Source organism: Setaria viridis, chromosome 9 (assembly GCF_005286985.2).
Source record: "Setaria viridis chromosome 9, Setaria_viridis_v4.0, whole genome shotgun sequence".
Classification (NCBI taxonomy): domain Eukaryota; kingdom Viridiplantae; phylum Streptophyta; class Magnoliopsida; order Poales; family Poaceae; genus Setaria; species Setaria viridis.
Window position 1 is genome coordinate 53,803,881 of NC_048271.2, and position 21,428 is coordinate 53,825,308.

General features: G+C 48.0%; 3 protein-coding genes across 6 annotated transcripts; 2 read left to right on the forward strand and 1 right to left on the reverse strand.

The window, feature by feature from the left end:
- The first annotated feature begins 2,671 nt into the window (after positions 1 to 2,671).
- On the forward strand, positions 2,672 to 5,338 carry LOC117837564 (UPF0496 protein 3). Of its 2 annotated transcripts, none has more exons than XM_034717250.2 (2): positions 2,672 to 3,366; positions 3,994 to 5,338. In XM_034717250.2, the coding sequence occupies exons 1-2, from the start codon at positions 3,294 to 3,296 to the stop codon at positions 5,070 to 5,072; spliced, it is 1,152 nt and encodes a 383-aa protein (XP_034573141.1). In that variant the 5' UTR covers positions 2,672 to 3,293; the 3' UTR covers positions 5,073 to 5,338. The 2 variants fall into 2 exon arrangements, with proteins under 2 accessions (XP_034573141.1, XP_072146702.1); XM_072290601.1 differs by having other exon boundaries at positions 2,675 to 3,366; positions 3,997 to 5,338.
- Positions 5,339 to 5,514: 176 nt separating this feature from the next.
- On the reverse strand, positions 5,515 to 8,191 carry LOC117837565 (uncharacterized). 2 transcript variants are annotated; one of them, XR_011896981.1, is made up of 6 exons: positions 7,918 to 8,191; positions 7,580 to 7,747; positions 7,397 to 7,469; positions 7,138 to 7,303; positions 6,898 to 7,033; positions 5,515 to 5,924 (listed from the first exon to the last, which is right to left on the reverse strand). XR_011896981.1 is itself a non-coding variant. In XM_034717254.2 (5 exons), exons 2-5 carry the CDS (start codon positions 7,731 to 7,733, stop codon positions 5,817 to 5,819), a joined length of 501 nt encoding a protein of 166 aa, XP_034573145.1. In that variant the 5' UTR covers positions 7,734 to 7,747; positions 7,918 to 8,185; the 3' UTR covers positions 5,515 to 5,816. The 2 variants fall into 2 exon arrangements, 1 of the variants encoding a protein (XP_034573145.1); XM_034717254.2 differs by lacking the exon at positions 6,898 to 7,033 and having other exon boundaries at positions 7,918 to 8,185.
- Positions 8,192 to 8,319: 128 nt separating this feature from the next.
- LOC117837563 (uncharacterized) lies at positions 8,320 to 13,514 on the forward strand. Of its 2 annotated transcripts, none has more exons than XM_034717247.2 (7): positions 8,320 to 8,503; positions 9,422 to 11,297; positions 11,390 to 11,473; positions 12,013 to 12,117; positions 12,258 to 12,366; positions 12,936 to 13,087; positions 13,198 to 13,514. In XM_034717247.2, exons 2-7 carry the CDS (start codon positions 9,468 to 9,470, stop codon positions 13,342 to 13,344), a joined length of 2,427 nt encoding a protein of 808 aa, XP_034573138.1. In that variant the 5' UTR covers positions 8,320 to 8,503; positions 9,422 to 9,467; the 3' UTR covers positions 13,345 to 13,514. The 2 variants fall into 2 exon arrangements, with proteins under 2 accessions (XP_034573138.1, XP_034573140.1); XM_034717249.2 differs by having other exon boundaries at positions 9,457 to 11,297.
- Positions 13,515 to 21,428: the final 7,914 nt, after the last annotated feature.

Consider the following 21,428-nt stretch of genomic DNA (forward strand, 5'->3'; position numbering starts at 1 on the left):
CTATACTCGCCGCGCAATGCCCGCGCACGCGCTGCGATGAACCGTGGCGCGCGCGTGTCGCCGCCGCCTCGTCGTCGCCGTGGCCCGCCGTCCTGTTCTCCTCCGAGATAACCGCCGCCGCTTTAAGGTAATCGCAGACGGTGGCCGCAGCCTCCGCGGTGCCCCTGTCCTGCTGTCCACGACAGCGCTTGACCTCAGCTTGGGCACTCTTGCTTGAACTTGACTGACACGGTGGGAGCGCATGTCTGTCTACAATGGCATATCTGCACAATACACGGAGAATCGCGTCGCCCGTACACTGCAAATGGCAAACTGATGGTTTCTTCGTGCAGATTATCAATCAGATCACAATCAGCAACACGCATGGATGGCGGACTGGCGGTGAACAGTCCGTTGCGTGCTGTCAAAATTCCAATCAGAAATGGGGCCGGAAGAGAAGTTAAACGACGCATCTAATGTTCAGAAAACGCTCCAGCTAATGTCGCCCGACTAAATGATCATCTTCTTGGGACTAACGTAACGTTCCTGTATACCTGATTTCAATCCGTGCATGATGTACATTTGACCCGGAACCTTTCAGATCTCTGAAGTCTTACTGCTCTATACCCTTATCAGTGTCTGCATGTTACTCATTCTTCTTTTCCTGTTCAAGGCTAATGTTCAGGAACAGGTGCAGGCTAACGCATCAAAACATAGAGCAGCATTACCCATTATTCTTTCCCTTCTAACTCTACGGTACAGGTGGCTGATCATATCAGTAAAACAACTACTGTAAAGTGAGCTGAACTTTTGCTCACACAGAGATTTACTCGCAAAGCATTAGAGCACCAGCACTTTGCCTACACATGTATTCTGAAGCATCAGAAAGAGCAAAGGTTGACAAACAAAACTTTGACTGTTCTGAATGCTTAAAACTGCAACAAAGTGTAACATGCTGTCTGCTGCATCTCATGACCTGAAATAAAGATGATACGCACGCAGCAGTCGGGGTGATCGCCGTCGCCCGCGCAGAGCAACGCGGCGGCGTTCTGGCGGTACGGGTACGGCGGCGCTGGCAGTAAGTCAGGTAGGTGAGGAAGAGGGCGCAGCAGGACGCGACCGTGGCGGAGGCTGGTCGGTTGCGCTCGCCAGGAGCGGAGGCCGGCCGGGACGGAGCCGGGGCGAGCGGAAAGTGGAGACGGGGACGAAGTGCGTGCCGGGCCAGGCGTCGCAGGGGAAGCTGAGGATGGGCGGCGCGCGGTGGGGCTCGCGGAACGGGCGGCGGAAGCCGGTCGGGGCCCGCGACGAGAGTATGGTCGGCGGACGGGAAGCGCGGCACCTCGACATGCTCGAGCTTCTCTCCCGTCGTGCGGTCGTGGCGATCCGCTTTGACTTAGCCTCGAGCTCCTGGCCTCGCGAATGGGATCCGACGGTCCAGATGGCCTAAACCCCGGACGGTAAATGAAATACCGTCCACCCCGAGTGTCCGGCGCGCGCTCGCCGCCGCCGTCGCGCCCTGCTTCGTCGGAGATCACGGCTTCGCGTCGATGCGCCGCGCTCCCACCGGAGGTCGTCGTCTCCTTGTCCGAGGCTATAACGCCACCAGTGCCTGAGCAAATCCTTCCGGCGCGGCGCCTTAGCACATATACTCGCCGCGAAATGCCCCACGCACGCGCGGCCCGCGTGTCGCCGCCGCCTCGTCGTCGCCGTGGTCCGCCGTCCTGTTCTCCTCCTAGGTAACCGGCGCCGCTTTGAGGGCCTTGCCGGCGGTGTCCGCGGCCTCTGACATGACCCTGTCTGAAACAGCGCGTGACCTCATCTTGGGCACTCTCTGCTGGAGCTTCACTGACACGGCCGGTGCGCGTGTCTGTCTGCAGTAGCATCTCTGCACGAAACATGTAGGATCGCATCGCCCCTACGCTGTAAACGTCATCGTGATGGTTTCTTTGTGCAGTGCAGGTTATCAATCATATTACAATTGTCAGTTCATCTGTTGCTGTCTGGCGTAGTATTTGTAATTTTTGTTGATTGTGCTTTGCACACTGTGAGCCGAACTGAAGAACCAATCATCTTTGAGCGTCGCAGAAACAAACTACAAACATCCTCATCCAGAGACCAATAGCGACGCAAGTACGTGATGCCTTTGGCTGTCTGGCGTAATCAGCGACCAACAGCGACGTCACTGCCCATCACTGAAGCCTAGTCGCGTAAAGACCGCAGGCCAACAGCGACGGCCGCCATGCCACCATCTGCCTGTATGTCTGTCTGTCCAACGCGGTGTCTCTTGTGCAAGCCACTGCACCCTGGCCACCCATTTTGCCCCTCGGCTGGCTGGGCCGGCCACGATCACGAGGAGGCTTGAGATACCCGCAACCCGCCTATATCCGAACAATCCCCAGCTCCACATCCGCGTCGTCGTCACAACTCACAAGAGAACACTGTTCCTTAAGGCAGAAGGCGAAGTATAGCGGGATAGATCCTCGGAGCCCACCCCTTTTGTGCGGCACCGCAGAATTAATCAGGGATCAGAGAAAGATACGGGCGCCCGATTAGAAATATCTCAGGCTCTCAGCAGAACGTTCTCTGAGTGGCACGTATCTAATCCTCCTGCATTCTGGACCACACGGCCCTGTGCCGTGACGCCGCCATGCCGGTGGCGTTCGCAGCTGGCGAAACGCTCGGGCAGACGCAACGCAACCCGCGCGTCCGGATTTCCCGGTGCATCCACAGCCACCCTCATGCACGTCGCGGTCGCGCCCATGGCTCGCCACGCGGGCAGCCACGGGCAAGCAACGAACGGGGAGCGCGGGGCCGGGCCGGGGGTGGGTGCCCACTTGCCACGACCCGACGGGCGGATGGCGTGGCTGCTGTGACATTCCAGTACGTGCGCGTGTCGTCTGCTGGCCTCGCGTAGACGCGCGGCCACGGCGGCGGTTTTCTTTTCTCCCGTTGAGTGCTGGCCAACCTCTTGTGCTTCCTTCCAAGCTTCCGCCTAATCGCAGAGGTCTAGATAGCGGGTGGCGAGCTGGAGATTGAACGGGGAGACTTGTCTTCGCGCCCAAGGCCGGTTTCCACGTCGAGATCGATCGACAGATATCTTGGACGGAGCCGGCCGCGCGCCCGGGCCTTATAAGCTCTCTCTCCGCCCCCCTGGCTCTCCTCACTTTGACTGGAAAGAAACACGGGTCGGATCGATCGAGCTACAGGAAACTGAACGCTCGCACTTTGCCTTGCCGAGGAGAAGGAAGGAGCTTATTGGATCGATCGAATTCGTCGTCGGCCTCGATCGATCGGCAGCTTGCATTGGTCGATCGATGGGCGTCGCGTTCGGGTGCTTCGGACTCGGAGGAGGGTGCGTGCCGCGCGACGGAGATCACGGCCAGCAAGGTATGCATTGCATCCGTGTATGTACATTACATTGATGCATTTTAGTGTGAACTGAATGATCATGTCGTTCCTACATTGATATAGGATAATGCATGCGCACCTGTCGATTAATCGTACAATGTCTGATCATGCTATCATCACCGCGCGCACGTGCTTTGAATTCGTGCGGTTGCGTCCGTGCGTGCATGCGTGTAGCGACACGCCAAAAAAAGGACCAGCCGCAAAACATCCGTAAACGATGCATGTTGTCGCTTCGCTTTGACACATAGCAAAATGCACAATCTTGTTTACATCATCCATCATTTCTGCATTATTAAGAAACTTAAGAAATTATAAACCCACCCCGTATATAAAGACCCTGCGTGCACATGCATACCCATTCACGAAACCTTGTGGACTACTGGATCATAGAATGGGTGGTAATAACATGCTCAAGTGTTTCGGAGCTTGCATCCATCACCATCATCGCCAAGGTAGCTGCGCTGCGGACATCCATCCATGATGCGTGTTTCGTCTAACTAGCTTCTTTGCTTCATTAAGGTCTCGTGACCCATACACATTTAGTGGATGTCCAAGAACTCTGTCGCTAACCTTTAGTCTCATGTCTTGTTGCTCTGGCATGCACAGCAGTGCACGATCCCAAGCCGCTGATGACGCCGTCGTCGAGCTTCGACTTCCGCGAGGAGTACACCAGCGCGTTCCGCACCGAGTCCTACAACGACTTCTGGGCGCGCGTCCTGGACATCACCCTCGCGCACGGCGCCGGGCTGGTGCCTCGCCCGGGCGCCACCGGCACGGCGTCCAAGCGCCTCCCCTCCTACCGCCTCTTCGCCGAGCACCTCCTCGAGCCTGACCAGCGCGCCGTCCGCGCGGCCCTCGCCTCGGCCCGCAAGGGCCGCCTCCACCCTGGCGTGCGCGACCTTCTCGCCGCCTACTACAACGAGACGGCCAGCGCCTCCTTCCTGTGCAGCCACCTCCTCAAGGACATCGAGCAGATCCGCCTCCGCTACCGCCCGCTCAAGAACACGCTCCGAAAGCTCGCCCGCGACGTCGGCGTGTCCAGCCTCGCCGACGTCTCCGCCGCCCTCGGCCAGCCGTTCACCGCGCTGGCCGTGTCGCAGGGCAAGCTCCGCCAGGTGCAGCTCAGCTCCGCCGACCTCCTCAAGAGCCTGGACTCCAGCAGGAAGAAGGCGCGCCTCCGGATCAAGACCCTCGCCCGCCTCAGACAGGCGCTCTCGGTCTCGCTCATCACGGTCGTCGCCGCCGTGGCCGTCGTCGGCGCCTTCATCGGCGTGCATATCCTGGCCGCGTTCGCGGCCTTCCCGATGATCATGTCGCCGGCGTGGCTGGGCCTCTTCTCCGGCCGGACGGTGCGGCGAGCTCTGGTGCAGCTGGAGGCTGCGGCCAAGGGCACATACATACTGAACAGGGACATGGACACCATAAGCCGGCTCGTGGCGCGGGTGCGCGACGAGGGGGAGCACATGCTCGCGCTGCTGCAGCTGTGCGTGGAGCACCGCGCGCTGGCCGGCGAGAAGGGAAGGCTGGTGCAGGAGGTGTTGAAGCAGCTGTGCAAGAACGAGGAGAACTTTAGGCAGCAGCTGGACGAGCTGGAGGAGCACCTCTTCCTGTGCTTCATGACCATCAACAAGGCTAGGAGCATGGTGATGAACTTCATGGCTGCCGCGGAGCAGAGTTCCGGCTGACCACGAGAAAGACAAATTTGTGCGTGTAGAATGTAGAACAGCGTGTACATACATGCATACTAGTTTTTATTTTTCAGTACAGAAAAAAAGAAAAAAAAGATAGGCAAAGAATTCTCAACACAGGCCTTTCCGCTTTTGTTTGATTTTTTTCCTACCCATAAACAGCATATTAAACATTCGGAATAATAGCCTGATCTAGTCTAGGGTTTAAATACCCAGCATACATTGAATTTCAATATAGTGAAGCGGAAACAATATCCACTCAATTTTTCTGGAGCTATGAGTACAATATTAAAGTGCAACCGCTGGGGTCACTACTAAGTATGCTGAATACAATAATAGCCTGATTTTGGGTTTTACTACCCTGCAAATGCTGAATACCAGTATTGTGAAACTGAACCAATAGCCACTCTAAGAATTTTTCAAGAGCTCAGAATACAAATACCCCAGTGCAATCACAGGAACTTTGTTCATTCACTACTAATATGTACTTATGCCTTTACAGAACATATGACACGATGCAAATGGCCCATGATGGGAGTTTTCCACTTGATTGTCTAAAAAACCAAGCCGCTTACATAAGTACATAACAGCAGAATGGTGAACAGAAGGAACTGTAGACAAAACTGGTGCCAAAACTTGTAAGGCTCAAATTTCGATCTACACTTCTACTATCATATCATAAATGGCAATTGAGCAGTTTATGTTATAAATGAATTTTCATCCATGTAGTAGGGAGCCAAATCAAACAGGTGAAATTCTCCCTTCAGGCATCTTTCTCTCCACTTGGCCAATCTTTGAGGGTGGCCAAATGATGTGGGTCACCCTCCCCTGAATTAGACCTATGGGAATCTGAAAAAAAACAGCACAAAAAATATTAAGTACCAACGCAGCATACTTTATATTAACAAATGATATTGGTTTCTTATAATTATTGTGAGTTTATTCACTTTTGCGGCTCAAAGTAGCCAAGAACAAACTGTGCGCCCAATTTAAGCTTTCTCGCCAACCCCTATATCAACTTGTTGATTGGACCAATGACAAATGAACTGAACCATAGTGTCTATCTAAACAAGCACACTACAAATATTGTTGGTAGCAGTTTTAATGCTTTATGATTCAATAATTCCCATGCTTGGCAATCAATAAAACAATATGTTCAGAACACAGACTAAACCAAGTTTGTTGCCTGTTTTTTCCTGATGTAAGATCAAAATAGAGCTATATAAACAGGAAGACAGTTCTGCAAGTTGTTAAGCCTTTACTGTTCTCATCAAGTATAAAAGTGTGTGATCCTGACCTCAGGTGCACTAACATGATTGCTTGTTGTGAACTTCTGATATAGGTTGTCTTGACTGTCACACTTTTTTGCTTTGTTTTCATTTGTCAGTTTCTGCTTTTTTTTGTATCTAGTTTGTGCAGTTTTGTCCATTGTCCGCAGTGTCCATAGGAATTTGATTTTCAGCAAAAAAGATGCAACAAGGAATAAGAGATAATTTACCATTTTGTAATAATCTTAAGTATTGTAGTTTGATATTAACTATGCATATTTGAATGTTGTAATGTATAATATGATATAGCATTATTCAAAGAGATACCAGCAAGGGCAAGCATGAATGAATTTTGTATGTTCTGGTGTGTTTGGTTATCTGCTGCCCTCTATCACCTAATGGTTAATCTAGCCCCAGATACTCCATATGCACATTCTAGGCACCCAGTCTCCATTTAAAATGATGGGTAAGTATCTCAGAACTTGACCAGAGCACTCCCATGAGTTTCAAATTTTATAACAAGAAGTTAAGCCTCAAATTCTTTGCATAAGTACCAGTGCTGGGCGGTTTGCTACAGCCTCCATAGATTTCAGATCCACAAGCGTATTAAGAATACTGCCCCTCACGATTGAAGTACGAAAAAAATCCAACCATGAAACAAAAAGTTCCCTAACCTGTCAAAATTCGATACTAAACAAGAACACTGAATGCATTAATAATTTTCATTCAACCAACTTGTACATTATTAACCCAGACAAGGGTACAGATGCAGGTTTGGAGAAGAAGCAACTTACTGGGCCAAATGCTCGAGAATCCCAACTACGAGCAGCATTATCACCTTCAACCCAGCAATGCCCTTCTGGGATCTTAGTAACCTTAGGGGACCCAGGGAGCTGTATCCACTCACCAGGAAGTGCAATCAATCTCTTCACAAACAACTCCTTATGATTGCTAGGGCACCTGCAGACCACACAAGGAACGATCAGACTCGACTCTCGAGACATGGAACAAGTTAGCGCATCAATCTTTTTGTGGAATTGCCCCCATCCTTACTTGAACAAAACCACATCACCATGTGAGAACTTGTACTTCTCAAGGCATCTTCTTTCTGCTAAAACGAAATCACCTGGTTCCAACACCCTGGTCAGCACAAACGAGAAGACAAACTACTTGAATAGGGAAGAATGAACCAACTGTCCATGACAGCTTGATATGTACAAATTGAAATCACAATACCCTGTAAGACACTGTTGGCTGCTGTGAAGGTAGGATACATAGATTCACCAGTCACCGAGACGAATGTCACACAACGATCGGAAATGGTGACGCCAAGTAGAACTGCCATTACATTCTTCTTGGCAGTTGACCAAATATGGTTGTAGATTCCCATATCCAAGTACCCAACTATCCAGGCAGTCATAAAGATAGCAACAGTAAGTGAAAATACTGAATAAACACCAGTACATCAATAACTGGGCAGCTAAGACAATGAACGGCGTATACAAGAAATGTGTGGAAGCAGAAATTCCTCCGGCGGATTTAACTTGGAGCATGTGAAATCAATCAAGACTTACCAAGAAATGGGGGTAAGGTTGGTACGGGTGGGTTTCCACTGATCCAGCGGAGGGACGAGAAGATTTAGCGCTGGAAATTCGGAGAAGCAACTGCACTCTTGTACAGTTATATTACGGGGTAGATCGAGGATGCTTCCGAAGAGGCGCCCGAGAAGAACGGTGGGATGCTGCCGTCGTCGTCGGCGGCGGCGGCGCGGGCGCGGGGGTTTGGTTTGGGTTGGGCCTGTTCAGTCGGAGAAGGCAGTGCGCGCCCTAGTCGAAAAGAAAAGGCAAAGCAGCCGTCCGATCGCGCATCAACGGTGTAAATTAAAGCCCGTTTACTGGGGACTGGTGAGGGCGTGAGGCTGGGGGTTGGTACGGGTCTGGCTCCAGCCGAGCTGAGCCGAGGGAGGACCCAACTGTGCATTAGGTCGGCTCCGACTCCGACCCGCAGCCGGCCCTGCCCACAGACATCGCCCCCTGCCACCGTCGGCGGCGGCGACTGACCCCCGTAGCAAGGCGCCACCGCCACGCTTCGCCCCTGTCGCGCCGCGCGGCCACTTTCTGCGGCTGCTCTACCCCAGGCGAAACCTCCCATCTCGTCACGGTAAGCACCACTTCTATCACCGGGCGTCCGCGCCCTGTATCCGTGCTCTTGGATTCGACGAAATCTGGCTTCGCACGGGCTTCTGTAGTAGGGTTTTTGCGTTTCAAATAACGAAATTTTGGGTTCGTCACTGGTCCGCCATGCTGTTGCTTACAGCTTAAGTCACGGCCATGGATTTTGATTAGGGTTTATAATATGGTTTAGCGTCAGCAAAGTCTTGTTATCGGTGCCTGTCTCAGGAATAGGGTTTTGCGTCTCGGTAGAATGTGTTATTAGTGGCTTAAAGCGGAGCTGATGATCAGTTTGCAGCAGCGGGTGGTAGGCTAGAGAATGCCGTGGATCCTCAAGTCACAAATGTGCAAATTATCCATTTGTCCGGATTTGATCTGGTTTTAATTGGGTTTCATTTTTCTGAGTCTGTGACCTCTGTTCTATGTTTTAGTATGGGATATTTGATGCTATAGTGATTTTGATACTGTTATTAGAAGGATTGTGGAATTTAGTTCCATGATATATGAAAAGTTATGGTGTCAATTACTCATTGCTGTGTTTATTGAACTTGTTGCCAGTCAATTGTATACAAGTTTCTTGTTTTCCCCAATGCCATTTTTAGATTTTTATCTTATATTACAGATTCATCCATTACTTCCAACTCGTTATAGTTAGGATTCCCTTTTATAGTATAGCAGCATAGCAGACGTCTGTGGTTCCTTTTTGGAGTTCCATTGTACTATTGGAATTTGTATGCTTATTGCTACTACTAATGCTTAATGTGCAGCAAATTTATATTAGAGACTTCCTTTCGATTGCAGACCTTGTTCTGCAGTTCTATTATAACAAGTTCAACTGTGGAATGCTTATTTCCTTTTGCTATTGTCTACCTCAATTTGATATTGTTTATCATTCTTTTGTGTATAGATACCTCAAGTTTCTAGCTACCTGACTGTATGCAGTAGGAACTACGATGGATGGGTCTGAGTCTAGTAGAGGTCGCAGCAAGCAGGAAGTTGAGGAAAATGTTAATACAAGGAGCAGTTGGAAGGAGGAACATGAAAATCAGGAGAATGCAGATAGCAGAAAGTATTCTGACAGATCCAGAAAACATGGATATGAATATGAAGTTGGGCATCAGGATGATGATAGGATGATCACACCTTCAAATGATAGGAATGAATCAATGAGGAACTCAGATAGAAGCTCAGGCCTGGCCTGCAGTGCTGACGAAGACATCTATAATGTGAGAAAGGACTCACGATCACCCAAACTTCCAAGGAGAAGCCCTGATGATTCCAAGGATAGGGACTATGATAGAAGGAGGGGAAGAGAGGACAAGAATGAATGGGAACCTTCAAGAAGATTTAGCCCCGATGCTTCTGCTAGGAGTTCCGAGAGGAGGGAGGGTAGCAGGGAGAAGCAACAACGGGACCAAGAGGAAAAGGCTTCAGTCAGGAGGACAGATGAGGTTTATGCTGATGAAAGTGGTGGTTCTCTTAGGGTTGACACAAGAGAAGCCCAAAGGGATGATAAATCAGACAGAGGGAGGGACAGAAGTTGGAATGAGAAAGCCCGAGATCTTGAAGGGTCTAAGGATTATGGTAGGAACAGTCAGTTGCGAGATCCTAAGGAGGCAAATGATGCTGAATGGAGAAATGCACAGGAAAGGCTAGATGGTGGGAATTTCCATGGCCGAGGTGGGTACCGGAGAGATTCTAGGGGTAGATCTGAAAGTGTTAGAGGTCCCTCAACCTATGGGAATCGATATGACAATTCTGATTCCATAGAGATTCGGCCTAATAGTAATCTTAATTTTGGAAGGGAGGGCTCTGCTTCTGGGAGAAGATTTGAAGTGGGAGCACATCGGGATTCAGTACCAGGAGGAACTGATGATAAATCCACTGATTATCCTGAATCAGATCCAAGTGGCGGCACCAGCATGGTTTCTTCATTTCCTCAACAAGGTCCAAAAGGTGATAGACCATCTAGAGGAGGAAGGGGGAGGCCAAATGGAAGGGATTCTCAAAGAATTGGAGTTCCAATGCCAATCATGCCTCCTCCATTTGGTCCTCTCGGCCTGCCACCAGGACCAATGCAGCATATGGGACCAAATATTCCGCATTCCCCAGGTCCTCCTCTTCTACCTGGCGTCTTCATGCCGCCATTTCCAGGACCTCTTGTGTGGCCTGGAGCACGAGGTGTTGATGTGAATATGCTTTCTGTTCCTCCCAACCTTCCCATGCCTCCTCCAGTTGCTGCTGAACATAGGTTTACACCAAATGTGGGAGCTGGTTCTGGTCATAATATTCACTTAAATCAAATAGACACTGGGTTAGGTGCTCCAACAGATGTATCAGGATTGGGTTACAATCATATGGGCCCGCAAAGCCGTGACATGCTCCATGATAAACCAGGTTGGACGCCACATAGGAACAGTGGACCAAACAGAAAAGCTCCTTCAAGGGGTGAACAAAATGATTACTCACAGAACTTTGTGGACACTGGCATGCGGCCTCAAAATTTCATTAGAGAACTGGATCTTACAAGCGTAGCAGAGGACTATCCAAAGTTGAGAGAACTCATACAGAGGAAGGATGAAATCGTTGCGAAGTCAGCTTCACCGCCAATGTATTACAAGTGTGACCTGCGGGAACATGTTCTTTCTCCAGAATTTTTTGGTACCAAGTTCGATGTTATTCTTGTGGATCCTCCATGGGAGGAGTATGCCCATCGTGCACCAGGAATCACAGATCACATAGAATATTGGAATGCTGAGGAGATTATGAATTTGAAGATTGAGGTTATTCCCGTTTCTTTCTTCAAACCTTTCTCTTTTGGGGGTTCACTTATGCTGCAGAATTAACTTGTCAAAATGTATTTTTGAATCAACAGGCTATTGCAGATACACCCTCCTTTGTGTTCCTTTGGGTTGGCGATGGTGTAGGCCTTGAACAGGGTCGTCAATGTCTAAAGAAGGTAGTATAGCTGCTATTTTTTTACTTTTAACTAGCTGGTTGCCCGTGCTGTGCATCATATTTCCATTAAAAAGCATATAGAATTCTAGGCTCTAACTATTTGATTACATATAAAATTAAGCCACAAAGGAACCACATATGTATAAAATGGAAGGCCCTCTATGCATTATCTTACACACATAGGTACACACAATTGCCCAGAAGATCCATATGTAGAACCAACCACTACTATCACTAACTGTGCTTTCTACAGAAGTAAAGATACTTGCACAATTATTCTTTTTGTAATGACATCCCTTTTGGGGGGTGGGAGATTGAAATCAGTTTACAGGAGGGCGACCTGGCTGCTATAGTCGATCTGCTAAACTTTACCCATGATGTGCTTCATTCATGCATTTTGCCCTCTGAGGGAAGGCATAGCAATATAAACAATGTTCTATGCTTTCATTTCATCTAGATATGTCTTTAAATTTAGAGCTGTTGATGAAATGCTGCATTAACTAATATATGATGATCCTGACTGACTTTTTCTATTTTCAGTGGGGATTTCGTAGGTGTGAGGATGTTTGTTGGGTGAAAACGAACAAGAAAAATGCAACACCAAGTCTGCGGCATGACTCACATACATTGTTGCAGCATTCAAAGGTAATGTTGTAGTTAACTAGTATGTGTTGTATCATTGTGCTGCCTTGTTTATATTTTTTTGGAAAACATGCCACGCTTATATTCTCTTATCCCTGTATTCTCTGTCCGTCTTATGAAGTATATACTCTTTCCATGTGCAGGAGCATTGCTTGATGGGCATAAAAGGAACAGTGCGTCGTAGCACGGATGGTCACGTCATCCATGCAAATATTGACACAGATATAATTATAGCTGAAGAACCAACTGATGGTATTGTTTTCTTAGGTTTTATATGATCTTTATTCCTGTTCTTCGTATATGCTTGTGATATACTATTTGCTTTATGACCAAGGGTTATCATTTTCAATGATGGGGTGCATAAACTCAATAAACTTAACTTCTCCAAATTTTCTGTTCTGTTTTCGTTGCTGCGATGGTATGAATATTCCGGTTTGGTCCACCAAAATGTAGTACTGTTTTGTAAATTTGGCTTGGTTGGCAAAAACATATTTGTCTTGGCTTTTTAGGAATTTGGGATTTACAAATTATGTGAAGCAAATTGTTCGTTGCTACCATTTCCTCTGGGACATGCTTAGTTGTTCATGGTGAGCTTGGTGTCTTTTGATCTACAATAATCAGAATTGTGATTAAAAAAATGAAACTAGATCATATATTATTGACTTTACTCAAACACCTATAGCAAGTATACCAGTAGGTCTGCATCTCTTAGTGGTAATATCACTAAGCCCTTATTGTAATAATCAAATTGTATGCATGATTGTGAATTATTTTTTTCATTTTTTTTCGTATGGTTGATCTTAATGTGTTCTCTTCTGTAGGTTCAACAAAAAAGCCTGAGGACATGTATAGGATCATTGAGCATTTTGCTCTTGGAAGGAGGCGGCTTGAACTCTTTGGCGAGGATCATAACATCCGTCCAGGCTGGCTTACTCTTGGGAAAAATTTATCTTACTCGAACTTCAACAAAGAGGTATAGCTGGACATACAACATCATGAATATACTTACACACGCAAGCCTTTCTATGCCATCAGCTCCGCAGATCTTTTTACATAGTCTCTGTTATGATTTCTCTCTTGCAGACATATATTAGGAATTTTGCGGACAAGGATGGAAAAGTATGGCAAGGAGGTGGTGGTCGAAACCCTCCCCCAGAGGCTCCTCACCTTGTTGTGACAACTCCGGAGATCGAAAGCCTGAGGCCCAAGTCACCCCCAGCAAAGAACTAGCAGCTGTGGTCAATTTTGCAGAGCTGGCTACATTTTTGAAACTGTAGCTTTAACGCTGTTGAAGGTCCAGCTGAGGCCTTGTGAATTTTCCGTCCGCACAATTAAAATTTTTCCGACGGCTCAGTCTGGAGCAACTATCTGTGATGGAAAATACGATTCACTTTCTCCTATTGGTGTTCTTTTAATGCGTCCAATACTTTTATGCTCCTCCTTGTTGCTTCAAGGTTGCAGCCAGTATATTTGTTCTTGCTGCATGCCAAGCCCCTCAGAATAGTAAGGTTGATTCTAAATTCGGATGCTCCCATTGTGTCTGTCGCATCGTGCAAGAAACAGAAATTGTCTATGCCAGTTTTGCAAATCGTTTCTGGAACCCTGCCTACCCTGCCTACCTGATTGATACTAAGATGGAGCCATGGATAACTATCCGTGGTATAGAAAAACCATTTTTATTACGGTGTTATATTTGGAAGGAATTCTCTCGAGACATGCACGCGTACGCTTTCAGACAGGCGCCGATTTGACAAACCCGGGATACTGACGATAGTTTCAGACTAAACAACTCGGCAAGGCGCTAACCTGATTAGCTAGCATTACGTTACAGCATATGTGCAACGACAGCACTGCCTTGTCCTTTTTATCGGCCGCAACGAAGTGGAATACCAACCGTGTGACGCACGAGTCGTTCTCGCCCAGAAGCCAAACCGGACCGTCTCGCCGCCGGATGATTGCAATGCATCTTTTTTTGAAATGGTTTACGCGTTGTCCCTGCCGATGGAATCTTGCAGGGGATGGAGATTTTGCCGCGTGATTCGAGGGCCACGACGCACGCTCCCATTGCGGGCCTCCATCAGCTTCGTTTTGGCCTGGCCCCAAGCTAAATTATTCGCCGAATCTGCTGCTGCTTGTTTGTTGTACTACTACACTAATTAGGTGAATTTGTACTACTACACATTTTGCTTGGAGACGATAGGCTTCAATGAATTGTCTGGAATTATTATCTTGTGTGTCTCTTGTCCTCTCATGTCGCTGTTGTGTCCTGTACTCCTGTTCTTGTCAGCCCTTTGCTTAGGATCTTAGCAACATTACCACTTGGCCGCGATATCCCTTCCGAGACAAATCCTCTATTAATGGCTACAGCGACGGATAAAGCGTAGAAATCCGGCCATCCATCCACTCATCATCCCTTCCTCTGCAACACACAAGTCAATACTTGGATATATCTTGGTTTAAAAAAATACTTGTATATATACAAATATTCCAGCTGCACGCACAACACACGGCTGTACAGTACAGCCAACGTCTCTGTCCCGCTTTTCACCGTGTCTGTCCTCTCCCTCGTCTGCACTACGCTGTCAGCCATCAAGGAAAATCACAGTGGCACACTTACTCGGGCATTGACCTCAGCCTGCAGGGTGAAAACGATGGCGCCGTGCCGGGTTAACCTCTTCACAGGATCTGAAACGGCTGCTTGATCCTGATGGAGAAAGAAGAAAGCACGGCACACAGTTTGCACGCTGTAGCCTGAAACAACCCTCAGGAAAACGTGCTACTGACCCATCGCCGTTCAGACGTGCATGCAAATTATTTCGCGAGGCGATTGATGGATGGCGCGCTGCACCTTCCAGGAGCCGAGTTGGTCGGAGAGAGCGCGGCGCAGGACACGATCGGACGGCCTGGACACGAGAGAATGGACGTGTTTTTTGTTGGGTTTCTCTTCTCCGGTGTCCCGCTCCGTCGGCTTCGCGGCGGGTTGTTGGGGTTGGGTTCGGTGTGACGCGCTCCGGATTCTGACGCGCGCGGGTCAGGTGAGGTAGCCGGCCAGGGCTTCCCAAATTTGTCAGGGAATCGTACCAGCTGGGTGTCGGGTTCGAAAGAACCGGCAGGGTGAAGGCTACCACCAGCCGCTGCTGCTGCTCCACAAGATTTCAGCGTCAGGCGGTCAGTGTATCACTGATGGATGGACGCACGTACAGTGAGCTGGGCTCCTGAAGAATCATGAGCCTGCCTGGCTGAAAACAGCTCGCATCGCGTCCTGCTCTGCTCCTGTGCGCGCGTGTTCGATCGAGAGAAAAAGGAAGCATAGTATTTACTAACGGTAGTAGGTAATGGATGTGTGGATCGATGGAAATGTACAGATAGCCTTGACATTTGCGGCCACATCTTGCAAAAATATCTTCTCAACACTAAGGTTGCACTGGACTGAAACGTGAACTGGGTGTGCATATCTATCTAGCTTGCTGGATAGAGGGAATGGCGTGTTCTAACTAACCAAGCTAGCTAGTTCACTTCGCGTACTACATACAGACTAGGCCGGCACAAAGTTCCAAGAGATAGGATGTGTAGGGTGTAGGTCGAGTACCCATAGCGTACAATCTCATGCATAATCAAATCCGGTAACACTAACCATGGAAATTAACTTCGGGAGGATCTGATGCATTCCCACGTTTGTCAATTGTCAAAGAACCCTAATGATGAAAAACGTACTATACTACTCACTGCCGAACAAATTAAGGAAGACCATCGACCGATCAGCTAGCTAGCTGAAAAATGCATCCAAACAAGCTGCTTTTGTCAATGCCTGCTGTTACAGCTTGACTCGATCAGTCGTCTTATCGTCCAGAGTAGCTTAAATTAAAGTACGGCAGCAAGTCAACAAGTGAGGCCATCACACAGGTAACGATGAACCGCTTTATCTTGTACGTACATCGGTACATGTACATCACCCAGCAGGTGCCACGCATACCACGATCCCAAAAACCCTACTACACGTCGTACGTACGCGAGCAACAGTGTCCATGCATGTATCCATCGATCTCAACATCTGGGAAATGCTTGTGTGGTCGTCTGTGCTCATGGTCCAAAGTCCAAGCCGTAGCCTTCAACCGATCCCTAGCGGGAGATGATTGAGCAGCGACCATTCCACTGCTGCTGCTGGGGAAAGCATCCTCAGTATCGGTTTCTAATCCCCTTTTATTACTGGTTGTACAACCGGTATTGCTACTTCGGTACTAAAGGGTACTAGTACCGGGTCAAATAATCGGTACTACAGGATATTAGAAAAAATAAAAAAAGAAATCCGGCCGGCCGCCTGGCCCTGCATCCCGCTGGGTGCACCCGGCTGCGCCGCCACCGCGCCTCGTCGGCGCCGGCTACCCCTCCCCCGCGACCCGCATCCCACTGGTCGCACCTCGCTGCCCCGCTGCCGCCCCGCCGCCTGCCGACATCTGTGGCCCCGCCGGATCCGGCCGGCCGCACCTCGCTGCCCCGTCGGTCTGGCAGCCGCCAGAGCCTGGAGCGCCGGAGCTTAGGCACGGTAGGAGGGAAGGGAGGGGAGGGGAGGTGCGGGGGAGGGAGAGGGGCGTGGTGGCGCCGCCGCCGTCAGCCCCGGAGCAAAAAAGAAAAAAGAAAATACCTATGCCCCGCGCGTCGCCGCGTCCGGCCTGCAGCAGGCCCCTGCACCCCGCCGCCTCCGGCTGGCCGCTGCTCCCCCGCGCGCTGCTGCACCCCCGCACGTCACCGCTTCCTTGCTGTCGCTCCTCATTGCCCTGCACCTCGCCGCGCTGCCACTACTCACTGCCAGTGAGGGACGAGCAGAGGGGGAAGGGGAGGGGCAGCAGAGCTGGCTGGCGATTGAGCAGAGATTGGGGGAGCGAGAGAGGAGGGGGCGAGGCCTGCGGCGGGAGAGGGGGCGGCTGGGGAGAAGAGAGAAGGGGAAGAGATAAGTGTGAGAGAAGAGGAGATAAGTTTGAGAGAGAAGAGATAAGGAGGCGGGTGGGCAGTTAGTACCGGTTGGGAGCTACAACCGATACTAAAGGTTGCACATTAGTACCGGGCTCAGGCACATTAGTACCGGGTGGATGGGTGACCTTTAGTACCGGTTGGAGCCAACCGATATTAAAGGGGTCACGGGAGGCTCTTAGGGAACTAGCCGTTAGACACGGTACTAATGCTCACATTAGTACCGAGTCAAAAATCAACCGATACTAAGGGCCAGAACCAATGCTCAGTTTTCCAGCCAGCGATTTGAAAGTGAAGCCGCAGCATATGATGGAGTGCTGGGAGAGCGAGAGCATTACATGTGCTGATAGATGGTGTGAATGGAGGGAAGACTTCGCAGGGAGCTAGCGAGCTAGCTGCATGCCGTCGAAATCGATCGGAGGACCATGGTTTCGTGGCGTGCAATTATTTTGGCGAGGCGACTTGTGAACGCATTCAATGCGCGGGCACCATCTACTCCCAGTATAGCTAGCTTATCGACGACGTGCATCAGTGCCTGGCTGCAACTGGCATGCTGTACGCACTTGCAAATCGTAACGCTGACAATTCGGTGTACTAAGTGTATCTACATCTATATATATCGGTAGTAGGTCGAATAGGAGTATAAGACACATCAATTACATCGTACAGCCAACAGAATTGGTGTGATATATAACACGTGAGTACGTGACAACAAAGACAACCACTCTGTCGTCTGAAATTGCAAGGGTGGTTATTTCAATTCTTTAGAAAAAAGGAGCAACCATTATTCTACTGCCACATAATTTTTGCGATACAAGGTTGATGCTAATAGATTTATATTTTAAAAAATACTTTCTTACAAATACACATTTATATTGTGTAAACAACATATTAATAGAGTAATTGTTGGATATAAATAACTATCTTACTAGAACATGAAGCTTCAATCATGTTCTGAAGTCAAGAGCAGTTAAAACGGAGGAAAAACTGCAGTACACGACGAGGCCGTGGACGAAATCATGCAGCTGCTTTTTCAGTGCTGAGGTGATATCCAAATACACGCATTGAAACTCGTGGGGACGAGCATCCATAAATGCCTTCCCACCTGGACAAGCACGCGACCTCGTCCGCTTGCCCTTGATCCTACCGAATTATTTTTTTATTTTAACCCTTTTACATCTAAAATTTTGAAAATAACCCCACCCAATCTAAATTACCAAAAATTAGCGCTTTTGGTCGCGCTAAAAGACATGGTGCGACTTATAACAGAGTCACGCCATATGCAATGGTGTGACTAAAATACCACAATAAAATACCACAATGGTGCGGTCACGCCAGCATGTATGGCGTGACCAGCGTCGAGCTGGTTGCAGGTTGCTAGCATGTGTAGTAAGTGCAAAAAAAATCAGTTCACTTAACCTTATTTCCTTTTATACTTTAATTAGCTAATCAGCACTTAAATTCTCCAAACTTGGTAGACATAATACATAAAGTATACATGTTCCATTTTAAGTGCTTGCACTCCAAAATATGATGTAAATAATGAAAAATCCTATTTCAAAATAGTCTAAGAGTTATTGTTTCCCAAGTGGCTGAAATGTCTGTGTTGTGGATATGTTATCAAATAGCCATGTTGAGGGGTGTGGATTTTTGGATTTTGGCCAAACACTCCAAATTTGGACAACATGAAAGTTGGAGTAGAAATTATACACATTGTCATAGAAAGATTATGGTTCAACGATCTAGAGCAATGAGAGTTCAAAGATCAAGTCCAAGGTTGCAAATTATCCCATTTTCAGCCTCGACGGGAAATCTCACCGAGTCCTGGAAACAGTGATAACTATGCTTCTTTGGATTATGTTTTAAAAAGATTTCATGTATCAACTTTAGTTCACCTGAAAATTGAGTAGGAATATCGGGATTTGGGAAGTTAAGAAGGACCAAAATGGAGACTTGATTATTTATTTTGGAGCCTAAAGTTTGAACTTATCACTATTTTTAACCATGACAGGATATCACCGAAACTCTGAAGCTAAGCTCGAGATCACTTAACCTATTTATAAATTGGATACTTCATTTTATACACCATATTTAGAGTACCAACACTTAAAATGGAATATATACACTCCATGCATTATACCTGACAAGTTTGAAGAATTTATGATCTCATTAGCTAATTAAAATATAGAAGGAAATAAGGCTACTTAGAAAAAGGCTAGCAAGGAGCTTGTCATGCCATACTTTGGCGTGACTGACCGTCACACCACGCAACTTGGCACGTCAGCCCCACGTGGTGGCCGCGCCATCGTGGGATTTTAGTCACACCATTGCATGTGACGTGACTCTGTTATAAGTCGTGCCACGGCTTTTGGCACGACCAAAAGCGCTAGTTTTTGCTAATTTAGATTGGGAGAGGTTATTTTAAAATTTTAGATTTAAAAGGGTTAAAATAAAAAAATTCTGATTCTACCGGGGTCGGAATGGATAGAATTTAATTTGGTCAGGGATCCATACTGCCAATAATCATACAACTTGGAGCACTTTGTTTTGGAGCTACAGTACTACTAGAACTCGAGGGCAGTCGCAATGGCAGTCATCTCCATGATCGCACCGTGAGAACTCGAGGGCAGTGCACATGCCGGTGTTGGCGGATTCACATTCAGAACTTTCAGATGATGAGGTTCCGGCATGAACGAAGGGATTGGGCAAAAGCAGTAAGGGGAAGCAGGGTTGGAGCTAGAAAGTCATTTTTCCGTTTTTTTTTGGGAGGGCGCAATTTTTCTTCAAAATTTGATCAAATTCAAAAATTTAAAGGACCATGACTAAAGAAGGCAGATTCTGAAATACTTCTGGAAATATAAGGTTCATGTTAATAATAGATTCATCATGAAATACACTTTCACAATATATATATACAGCAGTCATTTCTATTTAAAACAACAGTACAGTTTTTACACATATTTTTTGAGCAAATGTTTTTATAAAATATTTGCACAGTTAAATTGACACATAAGAGATCGCGTCGATGATGTCTAGATGAACTTATATTAATGATCAAGATGAGCTATTAGGAAAGCGGGGGAGCATACACGAAGCGAAACAGAATCTAGTTGAGATGGTGCCAATAGCAAATATTTAGATATGCACACTGAGGCATCGATCCCTACTAAAATTATCAGATAAAGAGCAAACAAAATTTCCTACATTTAGCATATCCAATCAATCGATCGTCTATATCATAGAGCAATCATCAGAGCCGTCGAGATGACCCATTTGAGCTCATTACGACAAGACCGAAGAAAGGAAAATAAACCTATCAACTTCTTCTAGTACGTACTACAAAAAAAAGTTTGTTTAACATTTGTATCGTTTAAGCAAGAGCAACAGCTAGCATGATTGAAGCTTCCTTGCTTTTTGCCGTTGCGGAGATGACGTGGTGCTTAATGTGCTAATTAACATTGGACAGCAAAGATTGTTAGATTATCACAATCTCATCAGCTCCCTCCTCCTCCTCTGCCTTCGTTCGCACGCCTTCGTTCGTACTTGGAACCTAGGATACACATACACGCATCTATGCTGTGCCTATGCGTGCGTCAACCGATCAAAATTCAGCAAATAATTAATACCGGGACATGATTAGCAACGATTATAAAGACATTTTACTGCATTGATCCTTCTCTCTGCCAGCCGGTCAAATATCCAATCCGAACGAACGTCGTTGATCTGATGCAGTGCCATCATGCTCGCTTTACGGGGAAAAAAGCGCAGCCATCCACCAGTTCATGTTCATCCATGGATAGATTCTGCCGCAATGCAGGCACGGATTATCCTTCCTCATCCATAGCATTAAGATGGTCATCTTCCCCATTATCTAAAAAAAAAAGATGGTCATCTTCCCCGGCCGGCCCTGTTCATCGGCTCTTCCAGTTGAACAGTCCCGGGTCCCCCACCAAACACAAAGCGATAATCCAACGCGATTAGTTAGGTAAACCACGCGTTGTTAAACCTTAATGAGCCCGCCTGACTTTTTTTACCCGCACCACGTACCCAGGGTCGCAACGCACGCATACGACCGGCCGACGGCGACACGGCTGCGGATGGATTGGGCGGACGGCGACGAGCCAACCGTCCTGGCTCGTCCCCGGCGAGAAAGGGATCGGATTCATACGAGCTAGTAGCTCTTAAGCTGTGGTGCTGCTGCTGCGAATGAAGCTGCGGCGTCGCTGTCGGCGTTAACAGGGCCGTGGACCGGTGGCGTCCGTACCTACAGAGATCGCGCCCCGGCGGCAGATCGATTCATGGAGCTGCTGGCATTAGAAAAAAGAGCGCGGGCGCGGCGAGCCTTT